The sequence below is a fragment of the Kryptolebias marmoratus genome, linkage group LG14 (genome assembly GCF_001649575.2).
Source record: "Kryptolebias marmoratus isolate JLee-2015 linkage group LG14, ASM164957v2, whole genome shotgun sequence".
In the NCBI taxonomy this organism is placed as follows: Eukaryota; Metazoa; Chordata; class Actinopteri; order Cyprinodontiformes; family Rivulidae; genus Kryptolebias; species Kryptolebias marmoratus.
Genome location: NC_051443.1, coordinates 26,781,716 through 26,800,509, shown reverse-complemented (window position 1 = coordinate 26,800,509; position 18,794 = coordinate 26,781,716). Strand labels below are relative to the sequence as shown.

Sequence of the window (18,794 nt, the reverse complement as noted above, 5' to 3'; positions counted from 1 at the left end):
CAGCTGAAAGTTAGCATGACTGCAGCTGAAAGTTAGCATGACTGCAGCTGAAAGTTAGCATGACTGCAGCTGAAAGTTAGCATGGCTGCAGCTGAAAGTTAGCATGACTGCAGCTGAAAGTTAGCATGACTGCAGCTGAAAGCTAGCATGGCTGCAGCTGAAAGCTAACAACGAGGCAGGTTGCTGAAGCAGCAGCTTTCTGTAAGAACCAATAAAGGATGATAAAAAGTCTCGGCTGTGATTGGCTGAACGTTCAGAACAGGAAACCTGCTGACTCAGCAGAGCTCTCATTCCCGAGGTTCAGTGAACGCACCGAGGCGCAGCAGAACCCCCGGGTTCCTCCGGTGGTTCTGGTAAAGACGAGTTCCTCCCGTGTGTCTCCAGGGTGTGTGTCCGCTCCCGCTGCTGGGACGCCTGCATGGTGGTGGACGGCGGGACGTCCTTCGAGTTTAACGACGGCGCCATCGCCACCATCAGCACGAGCGAGGAGGACCAGCTGAGAACGGTTCTGCTGGGGAACTGACCTAATTAAAGGGAAGTATGGGGTTCCATCAGGTTCCTCCGGTTCTGTTTCCTGCTGGACTTCAGGATCTGCTGCTCGACCTTTGACCCTTCGCTGTAAAGCTGCTGGATTAAAACCTTCAGAGTCGCCGCCTCCTGCTCTGACCTTTATTTGAAAACTCAAACTGTGAATTTAAAGCAAACTGTTCAGTTCAGAAACTCGTTTTATCCCTCAGAACGAATCATTTTATATAAAATATAATTATTTACTCGTCTTTAGCTCCTTTAACTCGTTGGTTCTGTTTAAAAACTCGACCTCCAGATTCAGATCCTCTGGATTTAAACCGTTTTTATCTTTAGACCTGTGCCAAATCAGGCCGGACTGAAACTGGGAGAAAAACCTTCAGAGCTGAAGATCTGGACCCTGTTCAGGGTCTCAGGAGAGCCTGGACCCGAGGACCGGATCAGGACCGGATCAGACCGGATCAGGACTTTGAGCCTGAACTGGAGATAAACAGAAGAAGAAGAAGCACAATTTGAAAGAACTAAAAATGAAGTAGAAGATTAATGAGAGCTCAGTTTGGACCTGAACAGTCCGATCAGAACCGCCTCAGGTTGTTCGGTTCTGACCCGCTTCAGGTGGTTTTGGGTCGAGACGGTTCCTGCTGAGAAAACTTGAATTTTCTGATGAGCTTCAGTTTGTTTTTATCTCTGAAACTGAATTCGGTGACGGATGAATCGTCTGTTTGTGCTCCGGAGTTTCAGGTGAACCGGAGGATGGATGAGTGAACGAGTGAGTGAGTGAATGAATGAATGAATGATTAAAGTGTTCACTGATGTGTTTTTATTAGTCTGTAGATGAGAGTTTAGGTCAGGATTTATTCAGCAGATAAAGTTTAGAGCGGCTCAGAAATGAGAGGATTTAGATCTGAGGTCTCATGATGACTAAAAAGCTGTAAAATGAATAAAGTGAACATTAAACAGTTTTAAATTCCACCTGACGGAAGAAAAACACTAAAAACCTCAAACAGTGTTGGGTTAGAATTAGGTTTTATTAAGATTAAATGTTTTTATTTTCATCAGTTTAGTGACTCTGTTCAAAGCTCCCAGTATGGACCTGAAACCAGAGGGTTTTATTTTAAAGGGGCTCGTTTGTGTCAGTTTCTGGAAAACTCGAATGTTTGTTTAAATAAAAATGTTTCCCAGCTTCTCTCTCTTCCTGATTGTTGTTGGTTTTATGTTTGGTTTGGATTCATTATCAGGCTGAAAAGAAGATCATCAGTCGTCCTGATTTCATCAGTTTGACCAAATTTCACTGGTTGAAATGCAGCCCAGACCATGATACAGCCACTTCTGTGTTCTGCAGATGAATTATTATTATTTATTTCAGTTTATCTAAATCTGCTTCAGTCAACGCACTTAACATTATGATGTTAAAAACGTGTTTAAAGCTCAGAAAAATTCGACTGGTGTTATTTCCATTATTTTATATTTAAATACTTTGTAGTTTATTTAAGTTTATATTTTATTTATTACAGAAGGTTTATATTAGAAAGATGCCTGGTGTTTTTTTAAATCCATTTTATATGAAGCAGATGTAATTTGCCCGGACCAAGATGGCGGCCGACCGGAAGCGTCCAATCATCGGAGAGCAGCTTTAGTCAGGGCGGAAGTGTTTGTAACTGACGCGGTTTTTAAAATAAAATTTGTATTTTGAAGTATTTATCAACGCAGCTGAGTGAGTTTTTATTTTATTTTTTAAAGAAAATGTTTCGGATTAAATCCGAAAATATAAACGTAAGAAAGGCGGAAGTGACGTTTCATAGCTTCCGTCCTGAACGCGGAGTTGCCAGCTGAACTGGATTACATTGATTACGTTCGGAATTTGTAAATATCAGCCGCAGGTTGACGTCTTCTCACGATTATTGGGTAATTTAAATTGTTTATTGTTTACAAATTATTATTATTAATATTTGTAACAACGCTGCTATCGTAGCTAACATAAAGCTGCTGTTTTTACTCCAAACAGGCCCAATTTTACTGTAATATGACTGTAAATAAATCAGTTTTACTGACTTACAGTAGAGTATTTTACAGCAGTAGTAATGTTTCTTTAAAGGCTTTAATGTGCGTTTAAAGCTAGTTTTTCCGACGTTTTCTCTTGTTTCGGTCAGAACCTGGCAACTCTTGTTACCATGGCGACGCTGTTTCGGGGTTAAAATGGCGGCGGCAGCGTCGAGGCGCCGTGTGTGACTGATGGATGTTTTTAACCTTTAAAAGCTTCCCTTGTTGAAGATGTTCGCGGATGAATCCCTGGAGTCTGTGGGGGTCGAGTCGGTGTGGAGGAGCTGCCAGCAGGGGGCGCTGCAGGCGGTACGGAGCCGCACCCGGAAGTCCTCATTAAAGCCTGGTTTTACAGGAAAAATAAACAAAATATGTGCTTAAACCAAATACTTACTTTTAGTTTAATTAAAATAGTTCAGATTTTATTAGGTTTGTTCTAGTTTTAATAAAATTACACACTTTTTTCACATTTTTCTATCAATATTTACATAATTTGCTCCATTCTGAGTCAGATTTATTACAGAAATCAATAAATAATTTCTGAGTATAACAGCTTGTATTTCCTGTTTCAGAGGAGCTGTCAGACTGACGCCTTGCACAGCGACGATGCAGGAGTCCAGACTCGGTTCTCCGCCTCCATCTTCACTCAGACAGAACCCCAGGAACAAACCACTGACCTGCTCCGTCAACACGACCCGGCTGAGCCCGACCCCCCCGGCCTGCTGGACTTCCTGCGGAGGACCGAGGACCTGATCATCAGAGAGTTGGTGAAAAACACCCGGAGCCACGCTTTCGACGGTTTCCAGGCAGACTGGGCCGACCGCAGCCAGCGGGTCAGCAGCACCAGAACCTTCTTGATGTTCCTGGATCTCTGTGTCTGAACGAGTTTCATCTCTCTGCAGGTTTCATGTCTCCATCGTCTGCAGCATCCCAGCGCTCAGGAGAAGGATCTTCATGTCAGCAGCGTGTCCTGGAGCTGCACGGGTTCTGTTATCGTCTGCGCTTACGGCCGGTGCGTTGCTGCGACCCAAACGTTCTTCAAATGAATCTGTAAATACAGGATTTTAGGTCCTGCAGGTTTAAACAGCAGAACAAAGACTCAGCTTTGCTTTAATCCAGACAGACCTGTGAGTTAATAAAGCTGAGTCATCAGCAGAACATCAGACATGTTGGTGTGGGTTCTATCAGAACCTTCGGTTCCTAATCCAGCAGCTTCTTGAAGATGTTCCACTTCTTATCCAAGGAGCCAAACGTCTCCAAGAACTAAAAGATGTCCAGCTACTTTTGATTCAGTTTGTGGAACACTGGAAATGTATATTAAGGTTCCTGATAGTTCTGTTGGGGATGGAACCGGTGGTCCAAGTTCAGAACCCTGTGGAACACCAGAACTAACCCCGGAGTTTGGACTGAAAACATTGTTTACAAACAAATCTGAGTTAAACGAGTTTAAAGCTGCAGCTTTGATCCAAATGATGCGTTCAAGTGTTTGTAATGAAATGTTTTGGTCAGTGAACGCACCGCTGACAGCAGCAGGGGGGGCTCAAGACTTTTGCACTCTTGATGTCCATCTGTATTTGTGGATCTTCTCGTCTCTGGAGCTGCTGTGTCACCTGGCTGTTTGGGTTTCTGTCCGGCAGAACCGACGACGGAGACTGGACCAACGAGAAGTCCTGCGTTTGTTTGTGGAACCTTGATCGTCAGAACCTGAACCCCAAACAAGCGGACCTGGTTCTGGAGGTTCCTACAGCGGTCACGTCTGTGTGCTGTCACCCAAACCAGCCGGCCCTCATCGCAGGTACGCAGTCACCTGACACCTGTCTGAGGCTCTCCTGTCTGAGGCTCTCCTGTCTGAGGATAAACAGTAAAAAGCGCGTCTTGTTTGTGTTCCCGCGGCTGCAGGGGGGCTGTACAACGGAGAGGTTCTGGTCTGGGACACCAGTCGGACTCAGGATCCGGTTCTGGTCCAAACGGGGATGCCTGCAGAGGGCCACAGAGAACCCGTGTATCAGGTGAGGGTTACTTTAATTTCCTGTTGAAGGTTTTTATTTTCAGCTGCTGATGTTTGGGATGAAAGTTTAATTCAGAATATGACTCAGTCCAGAACGTTCAGGTAAAAAGGTTTACGGCCGAACCACTGCGGTTCTGCACCTCTGAGGTAGAGCAGAACCAGCAGAACATCTGGGTCTGGGGTTCTAACGGGCCGGTTCTTCTCGTGGTTCAGGTCTCCTGGGTCCCCCTGCAGAGGAAAGCAGAGTTCGGTGTCCTGAGTTCCAGTTCTGGAGGCCGAGTTCTGCTGTGGACTGTGGACCTGGACCGGACCAGGCTGGTTCTGGACTCTGGATACGCCTTCATACGACAGCAGGTTCCCCACAGCGGCAGAACCAGCATGAAGGTGAGCGTCAGAACCGAACCGGTCCAAAAAAGGTGTGATTTTTCTGTGGACGGAGGAAACGTGTCTGTTAGCAAAATATCTGAGGAACATCTGCCGCTGACTGGGTTCTGGTTCTGATCAGAGGTTCTGTTCGGGCTGCAGGTCCGGGGCAGCAGCACCGTGGGGGTCACGGCCGTGGCTCTGTCTCCGTGGGACCCAGACACCTTCCTGGTCGGTTCTGAAGGAGGTCTGCTGCTCCGGTGCTCCTTCTCCTCCAGGACTCCGGCTGCGGTACCAGCTGAGGACCGGGGCGTGGTTCTGAGAGCCCCGGCGGTGTTCTCTTTCAGGCCCAGCAGCGGCCCGGTTCACTCCATCCACTGCTCGCCGTTCCACAGGTAAGAACTCCGCCCCCCGCCCCGCCCCGCACTCAGGGAACCGGTCTGACCTTTGACCCGTGTTTGCAGGAACCTGTTTGCGAGCGCCGGAACCGACGGTCTGGTCCACATCCACTCGCTGCTGCAGGCCGACCCGGTTCTGTCCGTCAGGGTGTCGGACTCCTACCTGTTCCAGGCGCAGTGGTCTCCGAGCCGGCCGCTGGTGTTCGCTGCCGCCACGGGACACGGTAAGACCCGCTGGACCGGAACCGCTCCGAGCGTAAACAGGAAGTTCAGTTTGACAGATTCAAACAAACAAACCAGCCTCTGATCATCTAATGACTCAAACAGGCTTCTGTACTTCAGCTTTAATGCTAAACTGTGATTATAAATCTGAATCTGGACTTTATTTAATTTAAATGTTAGGACAAATAAATCTCAGCAGCTTGTTATAAAATGTTTGAGTCATTTCAAAATAAAAGAATGTTTTGTCCTCAGTGGTAAAAAGCAGAAATGAAACTCTTTCAAATGTCAGGATCTCCCAGCGGCAGCTAGCTGTAGCACTTCCTGTAAGACTCAGCTGTTTGCTCAACAGTGTGCTTTTATTTTGAAGTTTAAAACAGAAGCCTTCATTGTCTGAACTCTCCCTCTACCCCCTCCAGGTCCGGTCCAGTTCTTCGACCTGGCCTGCCGGGCCCTGCGACCCGCCGCCACCATCGAGGACGGCGCCGCGGACCGGGCCGCCACCTGTCTGGCCTTCAACCATCAGAACCGGCGGCTGGTGGCGGTGGGGAAGTCGGACGGGTCGGTCGGCGTCTGGCAGCTGAGTTCTGACCTGGTGGACCCGGGTCCAACTGAGACGGCTCAGCTGGAGCAAATAGCCAATCAGGTGTCGGACTGAGAATAAAGACAGAACCAGTGGTCCAGTTCTCACCACTAAGTGTTTATTAAAGCACACAGAACGAGGCAGAACCGATGGTCCGGTTCCGCCTGAAGCCGGTTAACATTCAGGTAGATCTACGTGAAGCACAGATAAATACAAGCGGTTCTGGTGTCATGCAGTGGTTCTGCTGCGGAGGGAAAGCGGGTCAGTTGACGAACAGCGAGCGGGTGAACTCCACGAAGTCGAAGGCCGACGGAACCTCGCGGCCCTTACTGTCCAGGTACGGCTTCATGTGGGACAGGCAGTAGTCCGCCTGCTCCTTGGTCAGGTTCTGGAAGGAGGACAGAACCGTGAGGAAGAACCTGGGGATGGACCCGGACCCGGACTGCGAGCGGAGAACAGAACTGACCTGGTACAGCTCCTCCTTCGTGACGTAGGGTTTGTTCTCGGTGCTCAGGGCCCGGAAGGCGCTCTCGATCTCCTCGCTGGACTTCACGTTCTCCGTCTCCCGGCTGATCATGAAGGCCATGTACTCCTGCAGCGACACGTTCCCATCCCTGCAGGCACAAACGGGTCAGAACCTGCCAGGAACAGCCTCCCCGGACCCCCGAACCAAAGAGCGGACCTGTTGGGATCCACCGTGTCCAGGATGGCCTCGAACTCCGGGTCCGGTTCCCCCTCCTCCACCATGGGCAGGTCGTAGCCCAGAGACCGCAGGCAGGACTTGAACTCCTGGTGGTTCAGACGACCCGACTTCTCCTTGTCGAAGTGCCTGAACGAGACCGGAACAGTTAAAGGTTCTGTTGGAACACAGAACTGTACAGAACCAGAAGCAGAACCTGGGTCTTACTTGAACATCATGCTGAACTCCTTCAGCGCCTCCTCTGTGACTCCGGTCGTGTTTCTGAAACAGGAAGCAGAACCACCCTCAGTTTCCCCTCAGAACGTGAACGTGTTGGACCTCCTGCAGGTCGGCGCGTACCGGGCCTGGATCTGCTGCTCCAGGTTGTGCTGCATCCTCATCCCCAGCTGGTCCAGCTGGTCCCACTGCTGGGCCAGACCCACGGTGCTGTGCTCCGTGTACTTGTTGTCCAGGATCAGCGCCTCCTCCATGGCTGCTCCCAGGTCCTCGATCTTCTTCAGCTGGCTGCGCATGGCCCGGATCTCCTGGTGCTTACGCTGCAGAACAGAACCAGAACTGTCAGCGCCTGCCTCACCGGGTCCAGCAGGCGGGTTCTGGTCCGATCGGGTTTACCTTTGTGGCCTCCAGCTGCGACTCCAGAGTCCCGGACTCTTCGACCATGCAGGACCTGGTACCAAGAACCCGTGTTAGAAAAGGGACAGCGTGGAGAACCAGAACCAGACAAAGTTCTTTAGAACCTTAGACCCAAACATGCAAGGTTACAGATACAGGGTCAGAAAGTTCTCCATCAGGTCCGGATCGACGGTTCTCCAGAGTGTCTGAAAGTCCAGACTGAAACCGAGAGGAGAACCGTGGATTCAGGAAAGGAGAACCTGAGGAACCGGAGGAAACAATCAAACACTCAGAGGAGAGGAGGAGGTGATATTAACCCGTCCAGAAGATACGTCCTGATTTACAGCAGCAGAAGAACCCGAGCAGAACCCAAGCAGCAGGAAGACAAGAGAGAGACAAGAACATCTGTTAAACTGGTTCTGAACATCTGCAGGTCCACAACTAATAAATCTGAACACGGCTGGTTCTGAAACTCTGTTCCTCTTTTACAATAAAATGTTTAAACTTGTCTGATCTCAGGTTTTGTTTTAAATCGGTCTGATGTCACAGTTTCAGGTCTGGACCCGGTCCCGGTCCTGGTTCTGTACCTGGTCTCCTGCAGCCACTGGTGGAAGGCGTTGGCGTGCTGAGCGAACTCCTGGCGGAGCTTGTCGTTCTCCTCCTGCCTCCTCTGCTCCTTCTGCAGCTCCAGCTCCCGCTCCTGCACACACACAGGATCAGTTCATCTGCAGAACCTTCAGCAGAACTTCAAGAACACCAGCAGAACCTTGATGATCTTCTGCAGGTTCCTCCACGTCTCCTCCAGGGCCTCCATGGTGAACCAGGTGTAGGGGTTGGACACCACCTGGTAGCTCTTGATCTGCTGGTCCAGCTCAGCCAGCTGGTTGAAGTCGGTCTGCGCAGAACTCAGCGAGGAGCGGAACGCCTCGTGGGCTTCTCGCAGGGCCCGGATCTCCTCCAGAGAGTTGCACCTCACCGGGTCTGTCAGGTCCTCCTCCGCGTTCTCAAACCAGCTGTTGAACGCCGAGGCTTTCTTCGCGAAGGTCAGGAACAAGTCCTCGACCTGCGGGGGAGACAGAACCGTGGTTAGAGCGAGTCCGGGGGTTCTGGACCTCCTTGAGAACCATCAGATGAAGGTTCTGCAGAGGATCGGTTGAGGAACTGACCTTCCTGAAGTGCTCCTGAGCTTCCAGCAGCTTCTTCTTGCGAGCGGCAGAGTTGGACAGCAGCTGGTTCCAGCGTTTGATCAGAGCGGCGTGACGCGCCTCGATGGCCTTGGACTGCACGTGTTTGGCAGCGAGCAGCTGGTCCTTCAGAGCCGTGATGTTGGTGATTCCTTCCTGCTGGAAGGCCTGAAGACCCGCATCGAAGGTCTCCTGCAGACAGGGGAGCAGACAGGAGTCAGACCTCCTCCTCTTCCAGGCCCCAGGAGCTCCTCCTCAGAGAACGTACCTGCTTGGTGAGCAGAGTCTGGACCGAGGACAGATCTCTGCCGTAGTCGTCGGTCTTCAGGCTGTTCTCCTTCTCCCCTGAGGAAGAACCACAGCAGGAGGTAAATATAAACATCATGTCTGTTTCTGAGGAACAGTCCGGACTGACAGAAGTTCTGGTTCTGGTACCGATCCAGGACTCCACGACGTCGGCCTTCCAGTTGAACTGCAGGAAAGCAGAGTTTTCGTCCAGCTTGGCCTTCCTCTGCGCCGCCGCCCGCTCCAGCTCCGACACCTTTCCTCTCAGAGCCGCCATCTTGGCGCTGATGTTGTCCACGTGGTGGTTGTTCTGGTTCCAACAGAGAAAAGTCATCATCAGAGGAGAAGAACCGCTTCGTTCCCTTGGAGTGTTCGGGTTCGGGCTCAGTACCTTCTTGATGAGCTCCTCTCCGTTCACACAGACGTCGTTGACTCGGTCTCGATGGACGGTGAAGTCCGTCTCAAACGCCTCGTGTTTTTTCAGCAGACCCTGAGAAGAAGGAGGAGGTTATAAACGGGCTGAGTTTGGGTTCTGTAAAGGAAGGTTTGGGTCAGAACCTGCACGGCAGCCAGCGTGTCTCCATAGTCCTCGCTCCCAACCAGGTTCAACTTCTCATTAATCCAGGCTTCTTCTTCCTCCACGTTCGCCACAAACTGCTGGTACTCCAGCGACTCCTCCAGCCTCCTCCCCCTGGGTCAGAACAGGAACAGGTTCTGAGCTCGGTTCTGTGTGTGTGTTCCGGTCCGAACGGTTCTGAAGGCTCACCTCGCTCCAGATAAGTCCTTCAGTTCCTTCCAGTGCTCCACGAACTGGGCCAGCCTCTGCTGGATCTCCTCCTGCCCGATGGTGTTGTCATCAGACAGCTTCTTCCCCGTGTCCAGAACCGACTGAGGGAAGAACCCGACCAGAACGAGTGAGTCAACCAGAACCAGGTCAGGAGACTTTAAGCCCCTCCCCCTGAACAGACGAGCCTCACCTGGATGGCCGGCTCGTGAGCTCCCAGTTCAGCTTCCAGCCTCTTATGCTTCTTCCTCAGGTTCTGCACTCCCGTCAAATCCCGTCCGTAATCCTCGGACCCGACCAGTAACTTCTTCTCTCTGAGTCGGATCAGAACCGTGTGAGTCCAGGTGCAGGAGGTGCAGCAGGAAACCACAGGAGGAGGACTTACTTGATCCAGGACTCCTCGTCGTCCAGGTCCCTGAAGAACTGATGGAGGCGGTGCGACTCGTTCAGCTTGGCCCGCCTCCCCGCCGCCATGCTCTTGATCTTGGCGAAGCGCCCGTTGACGGCGTCTCGTTTGTCCTTCACCTGCGACGTGTCGAAGGCGTTGCTCGCCATCAGGCTGTCGGCCTGACCATTCAGGTCCTTCAGACGGTCCTGCAGAGCGAGACCGGGTCAGAAGCCAGAACCAGGACTTTCAGATGCAACAGGAGAAGGTTCTGGACCGGGTCCTAGCCGACCCGGATCCTGAACCATCAGTACCTCATGAGCAGAAATATCCGCCTCCAGCAGCTGATGCTTCTTCAGCAGGTTGTTGACCGACGCCAGATCTTTCCCATAATCCTCGGAGGCCAGGAGGGCCTCCACCTGAGGACCAGAACCAGAACCAGGGTTTAGAACCACCCGAGCTTTAAATCTTGTGTCAGAACCTCTGTTTGGACCGTAGAGTCTCACCTCAGACAGCCAGAAGTCAAAGTCCTTAATGCCGGTGTTGAAGTTCTGCTGCTTGTTGGCTTCTTTCAGTTTCTGACTCTTCTCTGCTGATTTGTTGACGAGGAACTGCCACTGCTCATCCAGAGCGCTGAGCCGGGCCTGGAACCCAAACCAGAACCACATCACTGCTACAAACAGGTCACCTGGGTCGTCAAAGGTCATTAAACTGATGATGTCAGAACTGAAAACTGAAACTGGAGTTTTCCTGAGTCGTTCTGAGACAAACCAGCTCTACTTCCTGTGTTTTGTCGGGTCACTTCCTGTTACATACCTTGACGGCGTCCTCGCTGCCGGCGCACGCTCCTCTCTGGATCAGGGAGTTCCCGGTGTCGATGACGCCTCGGATCCTGTCGGCGTTGGCGTGCAGCTCGGCCTCAAACGCCTGATGTTTCTGATGTTTGCTCTGAGACAGATGGACACGGTGAGGACAACAGACAGAGACAAACGGGACGCTCTCTACCAACAGATGGAGACACAACATCTGCAACAAAACATCTGGAGGAGAGTCACAACAAACTGCTTCCTGTTGGCTTCTGAGACTAAACAACGAGAACATCTGTCCAGACAAAAACAAAACGGCTCTGATGGAGAAAATCTATCAGACACTACCAGAACATCTGGGTCTTCGGTTGGAGAACACACAGAGCTGAGGCCTGGATCAGACCTGGATCGGGCCTCAGTCAGACCTGGTTCAGGACCGGATCAGGACCCAGTTTGAGTCTGGATTTAAACATCTGCAGCAGTTTGAGGGTAACTCCCCTCCAGAAGCTAAAAACTAAACTCCAGCCACACCAACGATGTTTAAACAAAAAGGGTTTGAAGTAAATTAGGTTCTGGTTAAAAACGAAGCTGAACTCAACAACAGAGCCGATGGAGGACAGACGGAGACGAGGACACGTCTGTTAGTCAGCTGACACTAAGACTTACCAGCAGCTTGGACAGCTAGAGGAGAATAAAACACAGGGTTGAAATCAGACGGGTCGGGCGGGTCCAGCTGTGCTCCAGCTGTGATCCAGCTGCAGGCTCACCTGGATGTTGGTGGGATCCTTGTAGGACTCGTCGGTGGCGGTCTGGAGTTTCTCGCTGATCCAGGCCTCGATCTCGTCCACGTCCCGGCTGAACTGCTGCAGGGTCTGAGACTCTCCCAGCTTCGAGCGCTTCTCAATCATCTGGGCCTTCAGCCGGCGCCACCTGACCCGACATCACAACTTTATTTATAAAGCTCGTGCTGAACGATCATCAGCTGTGGGTAACATCAGGTTCTGTCTCCACATGTTCCTCACCTGTCCAGGACCTCGTTGCGGCGGTTGGAGATCTCAGGTTTGGCGTAATGATCGGCTCCGATCAGCTGGTCAGCAAACGACTGCAGAGCCGCGATCTTCTCCTCCTGCAGCAGGACCAGAGCGTTAAAAAGGTCTGAAGACCCGGGTCCTCAGACCCGGGTCTTCAGACCAGGCAGACCCGGGTCGGGTCTGAGGACCGGGCAGGCTGACTGACCTGAACGTTGATGGCCTTGTCGAAGTCCTCGTGTTTCTTGATGAGCGCCTCCACGCTGTCCAGAGAGTCGCCTTTATCATCGCTGGCGAGGAACGCCTCCCGAGCCGCCATCCAGTTCTCCGCCTGCTCACAGTCCCTGTTAAAGAGCTGAGGAGGAGGAAGGTTAAACATACAGAGCTGCTGAGGAAGAGGAGGAAGAGGAGGAGGAGCAGCACGTTCTCACCTGCAGCTCCAGGCACTGGTCCAGCATCATGCGGCGCTGCACCCAGGCGTTCTCCAGGTCGGCGCGCTCGCGGTCCAGAGCCGCCAGCTTCTGCTGGATCTCGGGGCTGGCGTAGTGCCCTCGAGCCAGCAGCTGCTGGCCGAAGTGCTCGAACTGCTGGAAGGTCCCGGCGCGAGCGTCGATCTCGGTGCGGTGCTCCTGCAGGAGGGAGGACGGAGAGTCAGAGGGACACAAAGCTTCTGCACCTGCTGACAGCAGCTACAGACCTGGTGGCGCTCCAGCAGAGCTTCGGCTCCCGTCACGTCCTTGGCCAGCTCCTCTGAGGACACCAGGCCCCGGATCCCATTGATCCAGGACATCAGGTCTCTGCGGAGTCACAACCAAATCAGTCCTGATCCAGGATCTAAGCCCATGCCGCCGTGTGCGGCCGGCTTACCTGAAGTCGGACAGGAAGCGCTGCAGGTCATGGGAGTTTCCCAGCTTCTCCTTGCGTTGGTCGGCCCGCCCCACCAGGCTGCTCCAGGCTGTGTTCAGCTCCGTGCATTTCTCCTGGATGTCGTCCACGGCCTCGGGGTGGGACTGGATCAGCCGCTCGGCCGTCTCCCCCAGAGATTTCACCTGCGGGGGAGGGAGGAGACATCAGGGCCCTGCAGGGGAACAGAACCGGCAGCCGGGTCTGACCCGATGACTGCACCTTATCGCCCAGAGCTGCCAGGTCGCGCTCGAAGCCTTCGTGTTTCCGCTGCAGAGCCTGAACGCTGGCCAGGTCGTGGCCGTAGTTGTCTGTGTTGAGGGCCTGGTTCTTCTCCTCGATCCACTCTTTGGTTTCATCAGCGTCTCTGAGAGAAAACACACGACAACCGATGACTGGAGGAGAATTAACTTAAGGAGGGAACTTCAGGTCTGAACTACCTGACAAAGCAGAAAACATCCTGAAAACTAATCCACGGCCACCCGGTGACCTGCAGCCGTACCTGTGGAAGCGCTGCACCTCGTGGGCGCTGCCCAGCATGTTGCTCCGGTCCTCAGCCAGCTGCTGCAGCGAGCGCCAGCGATTATTCAGCTCCTGGACACGAAAACAAACTGAATCAGAGCCAAACAGAACCTGCTTCTTCAAATCAGACCCTGAAACAGGAGACATGCCTCTGATCTGACCTCTGACCTTCACCTCCGTATCTGCAGCAACTGAAGCTCAGAAATAATCTGTAAAAACTCATCTGATGGTTGAACTCTGAAGTTATTATAAACTAAAGAAATGTTTAAAGAAGCCCAGAAGTTTCCACCGAGCTCAGTTTGGCTCGTGTTGGATCAGAACCAGTTTAATGAAGAGATGAAGTGAAACATTTGGCGAGTTTCTCTGCTCAGACAGGAACAAAGATGAGGGGAACAGGGCGAAGAAAACGACCAGGAACATGATGGAAAAGTCTCAATGTGAGCGAGGAGTGACCAGAAAAGGACAAACGGCGTCATGGAGGGTTAGTTTTCTGACCACCATGCAGGAGGGAAGGATTCGTTCTTACCTTGATGGAATTAAAGTTAGCCGTTGTTTGGACACCCAAACGAACAGTCTAAAGGTCAAAGGTCGGCCAAACGTGGCAGAAACAAAGGGACAAAAACAGGAAACAGAATCACACCAGTCAGGAGCGATACGCAAACTCCTCCGATTCATTTCAGATCAAATCATCTGTGTAACCACGGCAACCACTGTCTGAGGTCAGGTGACTTCCTGTCTGAGGCTCTGATCGGCAGCTCACCTTCCACGGAGACGCCGTCTTGGAGTCGGGTTCATCCTGTTGAGCAGAAACAGCCGCAGGTTGGAGGTCAAAGGTCAAACATGTGAAGATTTAACTTATTTGAAGCTAATAGAGCAGAAAGATGCAAACCTTCCCGGCAGCAGAAGCCAGCAGCTCTTGTTGCTACGAACAGAAACAGAAACAAACAGCTTGAAGAAACTAACCGCCTGCTGGAAGAAGAAGTTAATGCCGTCCTGCTGGTGCCGGCAGGTAAACTCACCTGAGCCTGAACCATCGGAGCTTCTTCAGCCATCAGACCCTCAGACTCCAGCTCTGACGCCACCTTGTTGATGTCTCTCAGCCGGGACTCGTTCGCCTTCAGGTCCTGCCGAGTTCGCCGGGAAAGATAAAGGTTATCAGAACCGAAGGCCTGAACGGTCAGAACCCGTCAGAACCGGTCCGAACGGGACTTACCTTCTGGAAGTCGTCAAACTTCTTCTGCAGAACCTCGACCTGCTCGAGGTCGGAGCCCACCTCCTCGTTGGTCAGGGCGCCCTCCTTCTCGTGGATCCACTGCTGCAGCTCGTTGGCTTCGCGGAACAACATGAACTTCTTGCAGCTCTTCTCCAGCATGTTTTTACGCTTCTCCCCCAGCTCCAGCAGCGTGCCGTACCTTCGAATCAGAGGAGGAGACGAGAGGAGACGTCAGCCAAGAGAAAACCCGCCGCCGAGCTGAAACACCGACATGCTGAGGGAGGAGATGGAGCGATGGAGCGATTCTTCTTCATGCTTCTCAAACAGGACGCTTTTAAGGCCGCCATGATGGATTCATCCACCGACTGAGTTTAACTCAATAAATATTAAAATAATCAGAATCTGGGCTCAGATTTTACTGATTATCACTCTTCCTGACAGATGAGTTTTTCCTGCAGCTTTAATCTGTTTTTATAAAATCCTTAAAGGAAAAATCTGGATCTTTGTTGTTTTTTGTCTGTTGAAGCAGCAGAAACATCTCAACGCTGCTGGTTTTAATTATGTAGATATTTTAACTAAATGAACATTTATTTATAATATTTACTGTTAACAAAAAGAGCTGATTTATAGAAAAGTTAAATCATTAAACTGTTGAACCGACAGAATCCTGATAAAATGCTGAATATTCTGGATTTGATATTTTATTTGTGCTTTAATTGAATAATCTTTGTTCATATTTGAGGTTGTGGTAAACTGTAAACACCTCAGATGTTAAAATAAAGGAGTTTGAATCAGTTTTTATCTCTTCTGTTGATTAAATATAAAACAGATTAAATCATCATCAGCTTCCTGAAACATCTGGATCCAGATGTTCTTCTATCCTGCTGCTGAATAGAAGATGAGGGGGAGGACACGCGGTGTCACAAACACAAAGGGTTCCGATGGGATGTAATGGTACCACAACAACACGGGTCGGGTCGGGTCTCCGGGTCCTACTCACAGCTCTTCCACCTGCTTCATGCGTACAGAGACGCTGCAGGCCTCCTTGGTGACCAGCCTGCACCGCAGCCAGGCGAGCAGGTTGGTAAACAAACAGACACGACATCAGAACCGGGTCAGTACCGGTACTGAGCAGAACGAGCCGCAGAAGAACCGCGTCAGTAAACAAACAGGAGACAGACAGGTCTCTCTCTCTCTTACTGGTTCTCGATCTGTTCCTGACGAGCTGCGATGCTGCCGTGTTCGTCCAGAAGGTTCTCCCTGGAGGACGACTGGGTCGGGTCCAACTTCTTCACGTAGGCAGCAGGAACGAAGCCCTGACGGTCGTTCACCTCCACCTTCCACCAGTCCTGAGACAGAGACGGGGAGGAGGTTTTTACTGGCCTGGTTCTGACCCCTGAGCGCGCTCAGGCTGACAGGCTGCCTCATCAGTGTTTACAGGAGGCTGAACTTTATTCGGCTGCTGGTACCTTGTTGGTGCTGTTGAGGAGGGTGAGGATGTCGCCCTTCTTCATGGTCACTTCTCGCGGGCTCTTCTCCTGGTAGTCGTACAGAGCCAGAACCAGCTCCTTGCCGGTCTCGTCGTCGGTGGGAGCCACTTGTTGCTGCTCGGGTTCACAGAGAGTCGGATTTAACTGCAGAGAACTTCCTCAAGTTCAGAGTTCATCGTGTGGAAGCTCCTTACCCTGCAGGACTGCGCCTGCTCCTTCAGGGCCTGGATGCTGCTGCCGTAAGCAGACAGGTCCGACATCAGGGCCTCGTGCTTCTTCAGCAGAGCCTGTGGACCGGATCAGCAGAACCTCAGACTCCTCTACTTCATAAACAAACATGTTTTAGTTTCAGGACCCGTACCTCAGCTGAGTCCTCGTCTTTGCCGTAGTCCGGACTCCCGACAATGGGCTCCTTCTCCCTCATCCAGGACTCGGCCTCGTTGGCGTCAGCGAAGTACTGCTGGGCCTGCAGAGAGTCCTCCAGGTCCTGTCTCCTCTGAGACGCCTTGGACTTCAGGGTGTCCCAGCGGCCGTGAAGTTCAGCCAGCTTGGCCTTCACCTCCTCGCCTGCAAAGTGCCCTGAGACCCCCCCACAAAGACCGTCAGACTGACCCGAGACCCTTTCAGGGGCTTGGAAAGATCAGGATCTGGACTACCTTCCTCCACCATGGTGTCTCCTTTCTGGGTGACCATCTTGATTCGAGGTTCATGACCCGTGATCTCGGCTTGCAGCGCCTGGTGCTTCTTCAGGAGGTTCTGGACACCAATCAGGTCTTTACCTGAAAACCCAGCAGAAGTTCATTAGATCTTCCTCAAACGAAGCAGAATTTTGGGTCTTCATGCAGAGGACCTCGGTCCTGTCACCTCTGTTGGTAGAAGAAGCGATGGGTTCCTTCTCACGGATCCAGGTCTCCTCGTCCTCCACGTCTCTGAACAGCTGCTGCAGTCGCAGCGAGTCGGACAGTTTCTGTTTGCGGGCGGCCATGGGCTCACGCAGAGCTTCGTAACGGACCACCAGAGCTTCCTGCTTCTTCTTGATGTTGTCGGCATCAAAGTGCCCGGCCTCCTGGAACTGCCGGGCCTGGATCGAGATCCCGTCGATCCGATCCTGCGGGGAAACTCCAGGGTCAGTCCGTGTCCTGGTTCGCAGGCAGGAAGTAAAGCGAGGCGATGTTTACCTGGTGAGCAGCCACGTCGGCCTCCAGCAGAGCGTGCTTCTTCTGCAGGTTCTGGACGCTCGTCAGGTCTTTCCCGAAGTCGTCTGACGCCAGGTGTCCCTCCACCTCGTAGAGCCAGAGCTCGATGTCCTCCACGTTCCTGTTGAACTGCTGCTGCTGGTTGGCCTCGCGCAGCTTGATGCCTGAAACACAAATTACTGTCTTTATACAGGAAACATCTTTATATTCAACTAGATCCTGCGTCCACTACAACTAAGGGTTCAACTCATTCTTAATTCTTACTTTAAGGCTGTTTAAATGTCATTTCAAGCCATAAATTTGGAGGACGACTGAACGTTTTTATAAAAACAACCAGAGAAACAACATTTTCTGCTAAACCTCGGTTCTTATTCTGAGCCGAAGAAGCTGAAACTGAGTAGTTGAGGATCCGTCCGGCGTACCCTTCAGCTCGGTGGCCTCCTGCAGCTTCTTCCACTGCGAGCTGACCTCCTCCATGCGAGCCGACACCTCGGTGGACGCGTAGTGCTTCCTGTCCAGCAGCTCCTGACCCGACTTCTGCAGAGAATCGATGCGGCTCTGATTGGCCGTCAGCTCGGCCTCGAAGGCCTGGTGTTTCTGCACCTTCCCCTGCAGGTTGGAGGGGTCCTGGGGTCAAAGGAAGCAGAGGTTAAAGGTCAGATTAGAAGACAGAACTATTCAAAGGTGGGAGCAGCGGACCTTGTAGGACTCGTCGGTGGCGGTCTTCATCTTCTCGTTGATCCAGCTCTTCAGCTCGTCAGAGTCCCTGAAGAACTGCTGCAGGAGGAAGGAGTCGTCCAGAGCGGCCCGGCGGGCCTGAGCTCGCTCATGCAGGGCGTTCCTGCGGCTCAGAAGCTGCAGACAGAGAAAAGGTTCGTTCTGAAGTTTATCTGACAATAGAAACTGATCTAAACCTGTCTGAGTTGGACTTACTGCATCTCTGCGTGTCGCCACGTCCTCTTTAGCGTAGTGGTTGTTCTGGATCAGCTTGGTGGCAAATTCATCCAGAGCCTGGAGGAGATTCAAACTCATTTAGGTTCTCAATCAGAACACCAGAGCTGCTTACAGACCTCTGCAAACAAAACTCACAGTGATCTTCTCCTCCTGGGCGCTCAGGGACTTCTCAAAGTCCTCGTGTTTTTTCACCAGCGCCTCCACGCTGTCCAGAGAGTCCCCGAGGTCTTCATTCAGCAGGAACGCCTGATTGGGTAAAGAGCCTCCGTTAAACCAGTTTGGACGGAGTTAAACGGTTTAAACCTGCTTCCTCCAGGCAGAGAGGTTACCTCCTGTTTGCTCATCCAGTTGTCCACCTGCTCCGTGTCTCTGTAGAAGAGCTGCAGGTCCATGCACTGCTCGTACTGCTGCCGGCGAACCTCCCACAGCTCCAACAGAGACTCCTTCTCCTGAGTCAGGATACCGAGCTGCGCACAACGTACGACACATTAAACCAGGACACCACGACGTGCAGGACATTAAACCAGGACACCACGACGTGCAGGACATTAAACCAGGACACCACGACGTGCAGGACGTTAAACCAGGACACCTCG

General features: G+C 52.0%; 3 protein-coding genes across 17 annotated transcripts in view; 2 read left to right on the top strand and 1 right to left on the bottom strand.

Annotated features, from left to right (window-relative positions):
• nadk2 (NAD kinase 2, mitochondrial) overlaps positions 1-1,719 on the top strand; it is a 6,455-nt gene extending 4,736 nt beyond the window's left edge. For all 4 annotated transcript variants that reach the window (XM_037979577.1, XM_037979576.1, XM_037979575.1 and 1 more), the window contains one exon: positions 385-1,719. In XM_037979577.1, the coding sequence (XP_037835505.1) occupies positions 385-523 (139 nt within the window). In that variant the 3' untranslated portion in view covers positions 524-1,719. The remainder of the gene's footprint in view (positions 1-384) is intronic.
• A 556-nt stretch (positions 1,720-2,275) lies between these two features.
• dync2i2 (dynein 2 intermediate chain 2) lies at positions 2,276-7,956 on the top strand. Of its 3 annotated transcripts, none has more exons than XM_017440134.3 (10): positions 2,276-2,430; positions 2,782-2,874; positions 3,138-3,398; positions 3,468-3,577; positions 4,203-4,360; positions 4,465-4,574; positions 4,787-4,957; positions 5,099-5,331; positions 5,401-5,558; positions 5,973-7,956. In XM_017440134.3, the coding sequence occupies exons 2-10, from the start codon at positions 2,797-2,799 to the stop codon at positions 6,209-6,211; spliced, it is 1,518 nt and encodes a 505-aa protein (XP_017295623.1). In that variant the 5' UTR covers positions 2,276-2,430; positions 2,782-2,796; the 3' UTR covers positions 6,212-7,956. The 3 variants fall into 3 exon arrangements, with proteins under 3 accessions (XP_017295623.1, XP_037835502.1, XP_024858286.1); XM_037979574.1 differs by having other exon boundaries at positions 2,329-2,430; positions 2,676-2,874; XM_025002518.2 differs by having other exon boundaries at positions 2,335-2,430; positions 2,797-2,874.
• The window catches only part of sptan1 (spectrin alpha, non-erythrocytic 1), a 25,088-nt gene continuing 12,526 nt past the window's right edge, over positions 6,233-18,794 (bottom strand). Inside the window, exons 9-55 of one of the 10 annotated variants that reach the window (XM_017440128.3) lie at positions 18,528-18,665; positions 18,334-18,444; positions 18,178-18,255; positions 17,944-18,099; positions 17,667-17,871; positions 17,227-17,408; positions 16,913-17,156; positions 16,705-16,827; positions 16,410-16,627; positions 16,243-16,335; positions 16,028-16,162; positions 15,759-15,907; positions 15,559-15,615; positions 14,559-14,757; positions 14,365-14,469; positions 14,235-14,267; positions 14,106-14,141; positions 13,872-13,919; positions 13,326-13,417; positions 13,046-13,190; positions 12,788-12,969; positions 12,618-12,717; positions 12,352-12,549; positions 12,129-12,275; positions 11,915-12,018; positions 11,660-11,822; positions 11,559-11,573; positions 10,903-11,034; positions 10,593-10,730; positions 10,401-10,505; positions 10,087-10,295; positions 9,895-10,015; positions 9,684-9,805; positions 9,476-9,608; positions 9,309-9,407; positions 9,068-9,227; positions 8,901-8,977; positions 8,615-8,824; positions 8,215-8,511; positions 8,036-8,148; positions 7,766-7,783; positions 7,449-7,503; positions 7,176-7,372; positions 7,044-7,097; positions 6,819-6,965; positions 6,603-6,750; positions 6,233-6,524 (exon numbers count right to left, since the gene is read on the bottom strand). In XM_017440128.3, coding sequence (XP_017295617.1) covers positions 6,399-6,524; positions 6,603-6,750; positions 6,819-6,965; positions 7,044-7,097; positions 7,176-7,372; positions 7,449-7,503; positions 7,766-7,783; positions 8,036-8,148; positions 8,215-8,511; positions 8,615-8,824; positions 8,901-8,977; positions 9,068-9,227; positions 9,309-9,407; positions 9,476-9,608; positions 9,684-9,805; positions 9,895-10,015; positions 10,087-10,295; positions 10,401-10,505; positions 10,593-10,730; positions 10,903-11,034; positions 11,559-11,573; positions 11,660-11,822; positions 11,915-12,018; positions 12,129-12,275; positions 12,352-12,549; positions 12,618-12,717; positions 12,788-12,969; positions 13,046-13,190; positions 13,326-13,417; positions 13,872-13,919; positions 14,106-14,141; positions 14,235-14,267; positions 14,365-14,469; positions 14,559-14,757; positions 15,559-15,615; positions 15,759-15,907; positions 16,028-16,162; positions 16,243-16,335; positions 16,410-16,627; positions 16,705-16,827; positions 16,913-17,156; positions 17,227-17,408; positions 17,667-17,871; positions 17,944-18,099; positions 18,178-18,255; positions 18,334-18,444; positions 18,528-18,665 — 6,117 coding nt within the window. In that variant the 3' untranslated portion in view covers positions 6,233-6,398. Of the gene's footprint in view, positions 6,525-6,602; positions 6,751-6,818; positions 6,966-7,043; positions 7,098-7,175; positions 7,373-7,448; positions 7,504-7,765; positions 7,784-8,035; positions 8,149-8,214; positions 8,512-8,614; positions 8,825-8,900; positions 8,978-9,067; positions 9,408-9,475; positions 9,609-9,683; positions 9,806-9,894; positions 10,016-10,086; positions 10,296-10,400; positions 10,506-10,592; positions 10,731-10,902; positions 11,035-11,558; positions 11,574-11,659; positions 11,823-11,914; positions 12,019-12,128; positions 12,276-12,351; positions 12,550-12,617; positions 12,718-12,787; positions 12,970-13,045; positions 13,191-13,325; positions 13,418-13,871; positions 13,920-14,105; positions 14,142-14,234; positions 14,268-14,364; positions 14,470-14,558; positions 14,758-15,558; positions 15,616-15,758; positions 15,908-16,027; positions 16,163-16,242; positions 16,336-16,409; positions 16,628-16,704; positions 16,828-16,912; positions 17,157-17,226; positions 17,409-17,666; positions 17,872-17,943; positions 18,100-18,177; positions 18,256-18,333; positions 18,445-18,527; positions 18,791-18,794 lie in introns of all 10 variants that reach the window. The other 9 variants (XM_025002514.2, XM_017440130.3, XM_017440129.3 and 6 more) reach the window with 9 other exon arrangements.

What these genes read in the sequence shown, in the direction of transcription:
- dync2i2 (XM_017440134.3), top strand. Translation starts at nt 2,797, where the DNA reads ATGTTCGCGGATGAATCCCTGGAGTCTGTGGGGGTCGAGTCGGTGTGG. An exon ending in CACTGCTCGCCGTTCCACAG is followed by an intron (nt 5,332 to 5,400) that starts GTAAGAACTCCG and finishes CCGTGTTTGCAG; the next exon opens with GAACCTGTTTGCGAGCGCCG. An exon ending in CGCTGCCGCCACGGGACACG is followed by an intron (nt 5,559 to 5,972) that starts GTAAGACCCGCT and finishes TACCCCCTCCAG; the next exon opens with GTCCGGTCCAGTTCTTCGAC.